The sequence below is a fragment of the Sylvia atricapilla genome, chromosome 6 (genome assembly GCF_009819655.1).
Source record: "Sylvia atricapilla isolate bSylAtr1 chromosome 6, bSylAtr1.pri, whole genome shotgun sequence".
In the NCBI taxonomy this organism is placed as follows: Eukaryota; Metazoa; Chordata; class Aves; order Passeriformes; family Sylviidae; genus Sylvia; species Sylvia atricapilla.
Genome location: NC_089145.1, coordinates 44,269,579 through 44,281,977, shown reverse-complemented (window position 1 = coordinate 44,281,977; position 12,399 = coordinate 44,269,579). Strand labels below are relative to the sequence as shown.

The window sequence follows — 12,399 nt, the reverse complement described above, 5'->3', positions numbered from 1 at the left end:
TATAGGTCCAAAGTTATTAAAACCTGTTCTGGCAATTCACTGCCAGGAACAAGGAAACTGGTGCTTTCTTTAAATACATGGAAGAACAACATGAACGAAATTTAGTTTCCCTTCATTTTCAAGCCTAGTTACAAGCTTGTCAATACTTATGTTCAGACTGTGGTAAAATGCCAGCCAACCAAGGTGACCACCTAAGACTATAAAAAAACCAAGTTGTGTGAACTACTTTTTCTACAACAAGAAGATGCTATTTCATGTATTGCTTTTTCTTCTGAGAAGTATGAAGAACAACTGCTTTCTATTAGCTCAGCCGTGATGTTAAATACATTTGTGAACACATGAAAAAAATATACTGAACCACAGAGTAAATTTAGGCTGGAAAGGATTTATGGACATTAGAGTCCACCCAGTTACTCCAGGCTGAGATAACATCAAAGTTCAATCAGGTAACAAAGGCCTTTGTACAGCTGAGGTTTGTCACCAGAATAAAGAGCCTCTCACCTTTCTAGGTGACTCTTCCAGTGCAAGACCATCCTCAGGAGGAGAACTTCTATTTTTCTCTCACATAGTCGGCATCCTCCTGTATCCACTGTCCTTCTTGGCAGGGCACCCAGGGAGCATCAGTCTCTGTGCTCTCCCTAAGCACACGTGTGGCAGCAGAGGATAACAATGAGATTCCCCTTCTCCAGGCTGATCTGGATCCAGGTATCTCTTGTGGCATGTTGCGTACTTCAGGCCCTCCACCTCATCAGTAGTTTACTCCTAGACTCACTTCAGCTTCCCAGTGGTTTTTCTGTACTGGGAAGCCCTGTACTAGACACAGTAGTAGAGAAGTGGCCTCGGAAGAGTGGTGTAAAGAGAGTTACAACCACTTCCCTCAGCCTGCTGGCTACATTCTCCAGATGCAGCCCTGCACATACGCAGCTTCCATTTCTACAATGATGCATCACTAACTTTTTCAACTAATTGTTTACCAGGATCCACAAATTCTTTCCTGTAAGGCTGCTGTCCAGTTGGTTACTCCCCAACTTTTACAGCTGCACTGAGCAAGACTTTGCATTTGTCATGCTGAATTTAGTGATGTTTCACAGTGTGAAGGAAGTATAATGCTGTACACAAAAGGTAGAGGATGGAATGTAGTATCTGCTATCCCCACCCTCAAAACATGCCTGAAACATTAAACACAATCTTTATGATGTTTAACACTACCCACAAGAACAGGAAGTCTATACCTAGACAACCTACAGCTTTGGTTCTGTCAGGATAAACCAGGGCAACTTCTCCTGGTCTGAGCCACTCAAATGCATGCATACCTTTAGCACTGATGAAAATTACTGCAAAGCCCTTTCCTAAGGGCAGTAAAAGCTTCTTCACAAATGGCTTTTAATTTTCTTAATTAAAAATCTCCCACTTCCCTCCTTCCCAAAAATGTCAAGGCTTTTATCTTGACAATTCCCATCAGAGTCAACTTTAGGGTGCACCAGGATTGGTTATTTCTAGCCACATATGTAAACCTGACTAGGTCCTGCCTGCCAGGGTCAAGCCTGCCCAGTACAGCACTACATCCAATCCAGTAAATCTTGCTGGCCCACAACAACAAACACAGACTGATAACCAGAGTTCAGTTGCCTTAATAACCAGTAAATATTTCTAGGGGTAAGATAAGGACAGTCTGTGGGCCTGGTACAGCCTCCAGTTAGGCATCTCCACACTATGCTGTCCCATATTATCTGGAGTACCAGGCCAGAAGAACCACAGTTTGAAAACAGCTGTGTGTATATTGACATTATTCCCAAATTAAATATCAACTGCTCAGGAAACCAAAGGCTGAACTAACTGGTAATGGAAATCTTCAATTACATACCAGAGTAAGTCAACACAGTCAAACTTAACTCCTCTATGCAGTGATATGATGCCACATGACCTAAGGCGTTTTACTACAACTAGTTAAAGCTGGTCTGGAAGGAAAATTTCTGTGCTTCTTCTCTGTGACACAGCTGATCTGCAATTTCTCAGAAAGTCTGCTCTGACAGATGAAGTGTTGTGAGTTTAGGAAAATACCTATTACCCATTAAAGGCAGAAATATTAAATACCACAGGCTCCAGCCTTCACTCTGCACTTACAACCCAACATCTTCCAGTTTCTAGCTACCAGTTACTCCACTAGGACCTCTAGAACACTTTTAGCCTCTTGTGCACGTAAAGCTTCTCTTCTCACAGCCTCCTGGAGGAAGTCCCATGGTTCTGAATCATAAAAATGTTGTTTCCTTCAAAGTGTGTAATTGAGAGCATTCCAGGTCAACACCACCACCCTAAGAGGAACCACTGATAGGGAGAAGACAGCGACATTCCCTCCTTGGCTTAAAGAGTACACAAACAAAAAAGAAAGAAAATGTGGTCAGATATTACATTCCCATTTTACACTGACATAATGCAAGCAATCACAGACTAGACAGACTAAATCCTTAATTTCAAAATTTCAATACAGACTTCTTATTAAAGTACACACAGCTATAGAAAAAACACCTAACAATAGGAAAAATTGCTTATTCTCCTTCAAATCCAGAGTCCAAAATTGGCCAGAAGCCTGAAGAACAAGGCCTGCAGAGCCCGCACACTGGGTGTCCATCTCTCAGGGCTCAAGAGAGACAGACCACAGCCATGCAGCCATGATACACAGAAATGAGGGTGGAGGGAACAACAACACTTGACAACCTAACTAATCCTGTCAGAAAAAGAGCTAAATCTAAAGACTAAACACGCATCTTAAAGCGCAAATCTTTGGGAACATATTTCAAAACAATATAATAGGATCTTCATGCCTGAAGTCACCCTCCTGCTGTTTCTACTCTGCCTTAATTACAGTAAAATAAAAGGCACTCTGAACACTCCAGCTTCCTGTATAATAATCCAAGTCACACAGGCAGCAATAAGGCTGGCAGCACACAGAAAAGATCCATGAAGAAGCCAACTTTTGTGCAAGGATGTGCAAAATGAAGATCATAGAAGCCATGTTATAACATCAGAAATCCTACGGTGTGAAAGGCTATGGAGACAATACCTATCCACTACCAAGGTACACGTCAAATCTCTGTAAGAAGTAGTGGGGGGAACCAGGGACAGAGTGGGAAAGAGATTCCAGATGTCCCATGAGTATTACCATGCAATTACTAGAAACCTTATCCTTCCTCAGATGAGGACAGAGATTTCATAGGCATACAGTTCAGTTCTTAGGCTAAGGGACCATTACTGGCAGGGACATCATAATATAGAACCCCCATATTTCTATAGTGGTTGCTATGCTTTGGATGAAGTTATACCTCCTGTAACAAGGATGAATCCACATCCCACAAAGTACACAGTCCCAAATAAAAGTATAATATTGCCAGAATAGCTGCAACACTTCTCTAGGTCTGACTTCCATAAACCTACTCAAGTGAATTTAAAACAGGTGTCATCTTACTTGTTACTTCACCTTTCACCAAATCTTTTGATGACAATTAGAACATAATTGAGGCTTAAGCTGAATTAAAAGTCCAGACAAAATTTTGTATTGACTTTTCCAAAACCCTGAACATGCACATTTCACTAAACTGGCATAAACACGTTCCAAGCAAGACTTCACAAAGCAATTATTCATGTTTATTTTTATGTTGGAGAACAATTATAAATTATGAAAAGAATTTTGAATATATTTGAAATTGGTGCTGCTTCTGATCTTTTCTTGGCCTTTTGGGGAAAGGCAGCTATACATATTTACCCCTCAAATGCACTGCACTTAAACAAATTAAGAACCATCCCTCAGACTTTACAAATGCACATCTGATTAATAAATTCCACAGTTTCAATGATTTAATATTTGGTAAAAATATCCCCACCATTTCCTAAATCTCAGAGTCCTTTATAGATGTCTTAGGTTGGGTATCCAGAGGTACTAATCACATTTGAAGCTTTAGGCCATGGTTAAGTAATAACACATTTCAGTGTTAAGACCCTGATGACATGAATGATAGAAATTAAGATCTCAGGCACTTCAGGATGCCTAAGGCCTCAGCTGGAAATGATGGATGCACACACTTAATCTGAATGCACTCTAAGTATATCTACAGACATGATTACTGAGGTCTATGCAAAATCAGGGCTTAAGAAAACAGCACGTAGTTTCCTACTGAAGAAAGCTATATTCATTATAGTGAACAAGATCTTTATAAATGAAAGCCTGCATTCTGGCAATCTGCATATGCTGATGAGAAAAATAGGCTGGAAGCTTTTAGTGTTAGGAGACAGCTAAAAAATGAACAGATCACATTGAACCACAGAGCAAATGCACATAAAAATTCTCAGACCTGGAGAATTTTTTTTTAAATTAAATCCCTTTTCTTAAAAAAAACCTCCCAAATTTAAAATAAAATAAAATGCAAAACTCCCTAGCATTTCAATGCATTATAATAGGGAGCAAGATACAAGCCCTTTGGTTAACATGAAGAATATACTGGAACTCTCAAGCATACCTCATTAAATACTTAGGAAACAAATGTCACCTCTACCTAACGTATTATCAAAAGGAAAAATACATTAAAAAGCTTTAACAACTCCCTTCTATTTTTCTAAACAGTTTATTAGTGGTCCATCATCCTATTAATTTTTTCAGACTTTGGTAATGAAAAAGATGAACCCATAAAATTTTTTGTAATCCTAGGGACTGCATTCTGTTAATGGTGCAGATAAATATGTAATTGTTAAGTATTATAATCCTTCCTTTTTGTAATACCCATCTTACACCAGCTTTCATGAATTGCCTCAAATTACATGTAAGGGAAAAAACTGTAATTTTTTATAACTTAAAAGAATCTGTAGTTTAACATTCCCAGTTAATCGCAACTACAGATCAACATTCCTAAAACATTAATATACAATCATAAAGTAGAAGTAACTTGCAAAAAATGCTAATGAAACAAGTCTTTTCAGTTCTGATTCACACAGTTAAAATCATTTGTTCTAGTAGGTGTGGAAGAAACTGACTCATTCCCACACACTAATTGTTTGCAAAAATAGATTAGTTCAACTTAATTTGATAAAAAAGTTCATTGTGCTGGATCTGTTGACTGAACTGATTTTCAAGGCATTTCCACTGACCATGCAAGTTTTAAGGATGTAAATTGAGTCATTTTTTTTGCAAAATATATCTTAATATTATCTGTGAAAAATCAATATGAAAATAATTTAATTTGCAAGTGAAACAAGAGAGAAAAAAAGCTAGATTTATGGATGCTTATGAAATCTTACTTCTGCATTACAATCTTACACTTTATCATGTACCATCAGTGAGAAACTAGTAGCATGTTTTCCTGTATGAAGACAAACTTATCAGTGACTTATTTACCCCTTCTGAGTTTTCATAGATAAACAAAGATTTAATGCAAAATACAGACCATAGCCTTCAATACACCACATAATTCCTCAAACCCTAACTAAAGACTGGTGCTATTTATTAGCACCTTCATCCACAGCAGAAAAGCAATACAACTTCCTCCTATGGGACAAAAGACAATCTTCACCCAGGCCATCTGTCACTTTAATAGCACATGCCAATGGGCCTCTCATCCTCCAGACCATGTTACTTTGCCACTACTAAAACATGACTGCAGCATTCAGCACCAGTGCTTCACAGCATGAAGTTTTACAGAAAAAGTCATTAAAAGATTCTGCCTCATTCTAAAAATAACAGATTAAAACAGATGTCCTGTAAAGAGTCCATCATCATACAGCAGCAGTGGTTAAAACCCACATGCCCTCGTGTCACTAGGCCAAACTACAATGCTGTCAAAGCTAACATGGCAGTCTGGGATACTTCAGCATGAATTTATCCTAAGATACATCTCTGAACAAAATCAATTTAATCAAAGCAGAGAATGCAGGAAACTAGGACTCAGCGCCCAGGGTCACACTATTCTGCCAGATGATGATCATGACCTTGTTACGGAAGGTGATCTAAGCTATGGTGCCCCATCCATGCCCACAGGAAAGCCTCCAGGAGCAGGAAGAGTTCTAGCTGCATCCACACTGCACAAAAAACCCCATGGTCACCACCACCACTCACCTTTCCAGAACATCTGCAAGGCACCTGTAGCTGCACCCTGCCCCAGTGGGCCCTCAGTTCACTCCTTCCTGCCACTAGCTCTAGTATAAGGGATTGTATCAGGCTTTGGTGGACAGAGGATGACGTAGAGGAAACTTAGCCAAAATCTGAAATTCAGTTTTCTTGTTCATGAGCTATCTTCATTACCCAACCACTGTCACTTCACACACGTGCCCAACAGGCTTATCTCTCACTGCACAGTCTCTGCCTGCACAGAGAAAGACATTATACCAACTGGCAGAGCCTGAGGTGCCTTCCTGGATTTTTATGTGTATTTCTGCAAGCAGGGGAGGGGGGGAATGCCAAAGGGAAGGAAGAGAGGAATTTAAGCCCTCAAGTCAAGAGATATGATGTGTTACCAAGTGACAGTTCTTCCTGGTGTAACCGCAAAAGACCAACAGATCCTCACAAGAAACCCTAAAAGTCCATCAGCTCTGAGGTAATCTCAAAAATATTTAAGGATAGTTCTGCCTCCTATGCTAGCAGCACACTTGCCACATACTGTGCTCCTGCCCTTACCTGGTACTTTTCTAGTACAGCAGTACCTGTGGCAGAGGACTAGGTCAACCCTGCAGCTGGTTTAGAAGATGCTCTAATACAGGCTGGAAAGACCTTTTCTCAGGCTCACATGTACACTTCTGAACACAACTGCTTTCAGGCTGAGAAAACAGGCTCTACACTGTTCTAACAGAAAGGCCACCCTGCAAGGTTATCCCTTCCCTAATTAGGTATTTTTTTTATCTGAAAGATTAAGGTGTCTCTATAAGCAGAACGGGAAGGAGGAAAGACTAGGCCATGGAGTCAATTTGCAAAGCTCACAGAGCCCCTCCAAATGGCAGGATCCAAACTTGAAGCACCAGTCCTGACAGCGACCTAAAGTTGTGAACCACTGCATCAGCACAGCAGCCCTTCCAAGTCCATGTTCTGTGCATGATTTTTTCCATCTATGGTCCATGTTCAAGTATAACAAATATATACCCAAAAGTGGCAGTTCAGGGCTAGGCTAGAGGCTGCTTTGAGCATTCTGTGTGTACATTTTTTCTCTCCTCTAGTCCAGACTGGTAATATATTGATGTTACTACAACAGCATCCACTGTCTATTATACCAGACTGTCTTCAAGAGCTCAGCAGCAGGTGCCAAGCTGGCCTACTTGTGCTAATCATCTGCATCTTCTTCATTTTGCCCACAGCTTCAGCATACTTGAAGTTCCTCTCAGAAAAAAAGAAAAACAAATACAGAGACAAAAAATTCCACCACCACCACCCAAAAGCAGAACACCACTCTAGGTGGGTAGCAGACCTTGCACAAACTGGGAATACAGAAGGTAAGTTAGCATTCAAACAGAAAACTCATAACAAATGAGGAAAAACAGTCCTCAGAAGTATCTTCTGAGCTTGCTTCAAACAAAAAACCAAACACAGATCAGCCTAAACTACTCTGACATGGGTTTTGAGGTGTTGTTACAGAGAGAACCAGCCAGTAGATAGTCTGGGAGTGAAACAACACTAAATGAAGTGTACAGGGACACGTGCCACCTTGCCCTCTATAGCAGGCCAGCAGTACGAAACAGGGCCAGAGGAAACAAAGGTTGAAGCAAGAGAGGTTGTGCAGCACCAGGATCATTTTGAATACAAATAAGGCCCATTCCTGTCAGACTCTCCTCTGAACACGTTTGACGACTGGCTGCAAACTGTGACAAGCAGCTGTCCAGAAACAGAGCAGCCGGTTGCACCAGTCCCAGGTGACTGGAAGGAAGGGGCAGTGAGCACCAGCCACAGCCAGCTAAGATAACTCCGGAAAAACAACGTAATGTCAAACCAGCACAGAAGTGATGCCAGCCAGCAAGGTGCCCTGCGAGCAGCCACTGTAGCACTGGGTTATGCAAGACTCAGATGCCTCAATATGAGAAAACAGGAGGCTCCACAGGGAGGAACACACTGTACCTGAAAGCTAAAGGACAGGTGGTGCACAGACACCTGAGCTGTGACTGTGCTGCTCCAGCACTCTTGTACTTCTCTCCTTGTCAGGGTAAACAAGGGACAGCATACATTTTCTGCAGGAAGTCTCCTGGGACATCCCTCTGCAGCACATGGACAACACCACAGTGCAGCTCCCATTGTCCATCAGGTAAGTCCAAAGTCCATGCAGCTTCCTCTGTGCCTGCTGATAGCTTCAGGCAGTCTCACTTTCAGAGAGGAATGAGCAAAGCCAACTAGAATAAACAGGAACTCCTCACTATTTCTCACTCTAGGAGCAGCAGATGCAGCAACAATTTAAAAGACACTAAGCACAGATTTGAGAAGTTCTTTCTGAACATGTAGACATGGGTCTGTTACCTAACAAACTTGGATTCAATTCCCACTAAGAATATTGAGCATTATTTCAGTATCTATTATATAAACAATATAACAGTGATAACCACTTGATGAGAGCTTATCCAACAGAAGTTAAAAATAAAAATAACTAGAAGAAAAGGACTTTGGACTCCTCACTTGCAGTTCAGCTAGCTCTTTTCCAAAGACACTTGGCATAAAGATATGTGTATTACACATCCAGTACAGGGAAAGAACAGTCTGTTTGAAAGCGCCATTCACCATGGGAAAGCTATAATTGACAAGGTTAAAATGGCAGATTCTTACAAGATTTGTAAAGCAATGGAAGCCACAAGCTGCCTCAAGGCAAAGGACCACACCCTGCGCTCTTCTATGGTTAGCAAATAGGAAGAAGATTTTGAAGAAATGAGCCTGTGGCAGGACTACCAGGAAGCAGCAGAGGAATTAATCGGACAGAAACAATGGGATGCAGCATTTGGAGTTTATCAGCCTCCACAGCTAAGGTGCAAGGTTTCCATGCATGTCGATAGGAGATGGCCTAAGTCACACAAGATGAACATAGGACTCAATTTTCTGTACTCCCCATTTCTCCAGCATCCACTTGCTACAGAGTATGTGCGGCACCATGCTCTGTTAGAAAGCAGAGATACCCATATCCAGAACCCCACAGCCAGGAAAGATCCTGCCTCAACTACCACGCCTGAACTCTATTTTCTCCAGCCAATTAAGAAGGCAAGCAAGTCCATTAGCCACACTGAATCATTTCAAGGGAATTTTATATGTGCGATACCTCATACCCAGTTTTAAAATCAGAATTGTAAAAGAATGCTTGTTATATAGCTCATCTTAATTCAAACTTAATACCTATGCAGCTTATTTCCATTGTCAGTGGTAAGTCTCCATTTTGTCAAAAGAAAATTCCTTCTGTCTCCAGTTGATAAAGAAACACTGATCTTCAAAGTATATCTCAAGTATTTAACTACACTCCGATGCTTCTACAGACACATAGCAGCACAGAAAACTTGTGCACATTAATCCAGAATATCTTCTAACAGCAAATCAGGCTGTAATTAAGACACATCATGACATAAGGAAGATTAGCATGTTTGGCATGATATTTTCCTTATTAGCTGGAGGCAGAAACAAGTTCCTTGTCAGTGGAAACACACTGTGAGGGCATTAGGACACAGATAAAAGGTGTCTCCTTGCTGGCACTGATTTGTGTTTAACAGCTTGAAGGACAGGAAGGAACACACAGTATCAACTGTAATTGGTTTTAAGGGTATCCCTTGCCAATGGAACACAAATATACAGTCCAGACTTAGGCCCGCCCCCTTACCATCAAGAGCCTGGATTATAAACTTTTATCCCTACTCTGCAGCACCAGATGGTAGCTCACATACATTTCAATTATTTATTGAATAGGCACTTTGTTATACCAGGGTAATCCCACACTGCAGTAAAACCTACACACTGTTTTTATTGCGAGCTATACTTTTCATCAAGTCGGTAACCTTTTCACATTCAGTGAACAAAATAAATAGAATTAAAAGAAGCGATTTTATAAACAATTGGATAATCGGCCTCTCCATCACACAGAAAATGACAACGCTGGGATCAATCAGTAAGACACAACCACCAGCAGCGCTATAGAAAAAGCGTATCATTCTCTGGCCTGCCCCAAATCCTTCCAACTTCAGTTTTCAAAGTATGCTGCAGTCTGATCTATCACACTTCACAATTTGCTGGTACTCACTCGTTCAAACCATCAGCTTGAAAACAAAAAAACTGAATGCTCTTTACAGAAGACATACAAAGCTCCCATGACAAAACAAATAATCAATGTTCCCCAGGCTGCAGCCTTGCGGGGCAGATGTGATAAAAGTGGTTAATTATTCAGTTGGCAATCGCATTACTGACGTCAATAGAAGAGTCCAGGAAGTGAATCCTCTTAGTTTGTTAGTGTATGACAAAGAGTGGTGGTCCCCACAGAAATTAAGGAGAACCAGCTGTCTCTTCATGCTACTGCTCTGGTCTCTAGTGCTAAAGACACACATTTGCATTTACTGAAGTAAATCTGCCCCTCCCTCTCCCTTAGGAAATCCTTTGTTTTGTTGGTTGGGGGGGGGTGTTTTTTGATTTTCTTAAGAGTGCTCTTTTAAAGCCTAATTAACTGTACACGCATGGAACAGCTGATAAACGGAACAACATTCTCGTGAGCAATGATCTCTCCTCCCTCCCCTCCAATTCTTATTCCATGGAGAACTTAAGTCACCTTCGTCATACATTATTATTCATAACTTACTCAGCTGAATAAACCAGTCAGCCACCATGGACGTTTTAACATAAATTCATTTAGACATGCAGCAGGGAACGATCTCTGCTCTCCACATACCTCTAGTCAATAGCCTTAACTAAACAACGTTGGATAGTAAACTTTATCCTAAGTGCCATCAAAAGTATCCACATTTTCTTTTGCCAGCACGCTCCGGACTATTGGAGGTCTCTCGTTATCAGGCTGCTTAACAGTAGGGAACCATTAAACAAAGCTCTCAGAAAGGCTGCCTAGAAATACTCTGTCCTTGGGGGGCATGCCCAAATTAAAAAAGACTGCATGATGAACGTGAACTGTTTCTTGGAGCCACACACACACACACGCCCTCTCCAAAGCAATGAGCCGGCACCAGAGCAACATTTCAAAGCCTGAGCACGGTGCTCTCCCCTCCTCCCCTCCCCCAGGTAGGAAACCCTCCGAGGAGCGCCGGATTAGCCTGACATTTCGGGCTAAGCCGAGCAGGGTTTCAGGCCAAGGACACTCCGCTGCTGCTCCTGCTGCCGGCTGCCAAGCGGTTCGCTGGGACCGAGGGAGGAGACCGGGAGGGTCAAGGCCCGGCTGGCGGCGGGGGTGTTCCCCAGGGAGGCGCCGCATCCAGGGGCGGCGTCTCCGGCCGCTGCCGGGAGCGGCGGTGGGAGCGCAGCGCGGGGCCGAGCCGCCCCCGGCCGGCCCGCCGCCCCTCGCCCGGGCACCGCGCACAGCCCCCGGCCCCGCGGCCCCCGCCCGGGCTCACCCCACTCGAGGAAGTCGGACACGTATCGGTCGCGGCGGAGCGGCGAGTCGCGGCTGCACTCGGCGTAGACACCGACCAGGAGGTCGAGCAGGGTCTCCACGCTCAGCACGCTGTCGTGCCGCTGCGGCCCGTCCAGCACCAGCTGCTCCAGCCGCTTCAGCCGCACCTTGGCCGACATGGTGCCGCTCGGGCGGCGGGCGCGGGGCACGCACGGGACGGGGCGAAGCGAAGGCCCCGGGGCTCAGCCGCGTTCAGCCGCCCCGCGCCACCTCCCGCGGCCGAGCGGCTCCTTCCACGGGCTCCGCCTCGGGCACGGACGGTCCATGGGCCGGACCCGGCCACCCCCCGCCCCGCTCCGCTGCGGCCTCGCCCCGGCGGCGGGGAAGGGCCGCTCCCGCTCCCGATCCCGCTCCTCCTCCCCGGGCCCGGCGCGTCCCTCGGAGCGGCTCCGGCCACGCCCACCGCGCGGCGCCCGCGCGCTCCGACGTGGGCAGGGCGGCGCGAAGCCGCTCAGGAAGGTTGGGCCGGGCTGCGCCCCGTAGCCGCAGATTCGCCGCCGAGGGCGCCAGGGGCGGCGCGGGCTGCGCGTCCGCGTCGGCAGTTTCGTGCGTTGTGTGTGTGTGTGATCCTCGACAGGAGGTTCTTTGGTGTAAGATCTGTGTGCGCTTTCAAGCGTGACAAAGGACCCCTCGTCAGTGGAACCGGCAGCAGCCAGCATGCCTCATTCACAGACATGCTGGCGCAAATGAGCTTCAAGCGCGCAGCACGTCCCGATGCTGCTGTCTACGTGCACAGAATCACAGGCTCTTGGAATGGGTCTGGGATCACAACGGGGCGTCTTGTCCAACCCTGCTCGAG

At 44.2% G+C, this 12,399-nt stretch overlaps 1 protein-coding gene across 11 annotated transcripts in view; it reads right to left on the bottom strand.

Annotated features, from left to right (window-relative positions):
• The window catches only part of CDC42BPB (CDC42 binding protein kinase beta), a 90,717-nt gene extending 78,755 nt beyond the window's left edge, over positions 1–11,962 (bottom strand). For 6 of the 11 annotated variants that reach the window (XM_066321743.1, XM_066321748.1, XM_066321745.1 and 3 more), the window contains exon 1: positions 11,542–11,959. In XM_066321743.1, coding sequence (XP_066177840.1) covers positions 11,542–11,719 — 178 coding nt within the window. In that variant the 5' untranslated portion in view covers positions 11,720–11,959. Of the gene's footprint in view, positions 1–11,541 lie in introns of all 11 variants that reach the window. The other 5 variants (XM_066321753.1, XM_066321744.1, XM_066321746.1 and 2 more) reach the window with 3 other exon arrangements.
• Between the last annotated feature and the right edge of the window lie 437 nt (positions 11,963–12,399).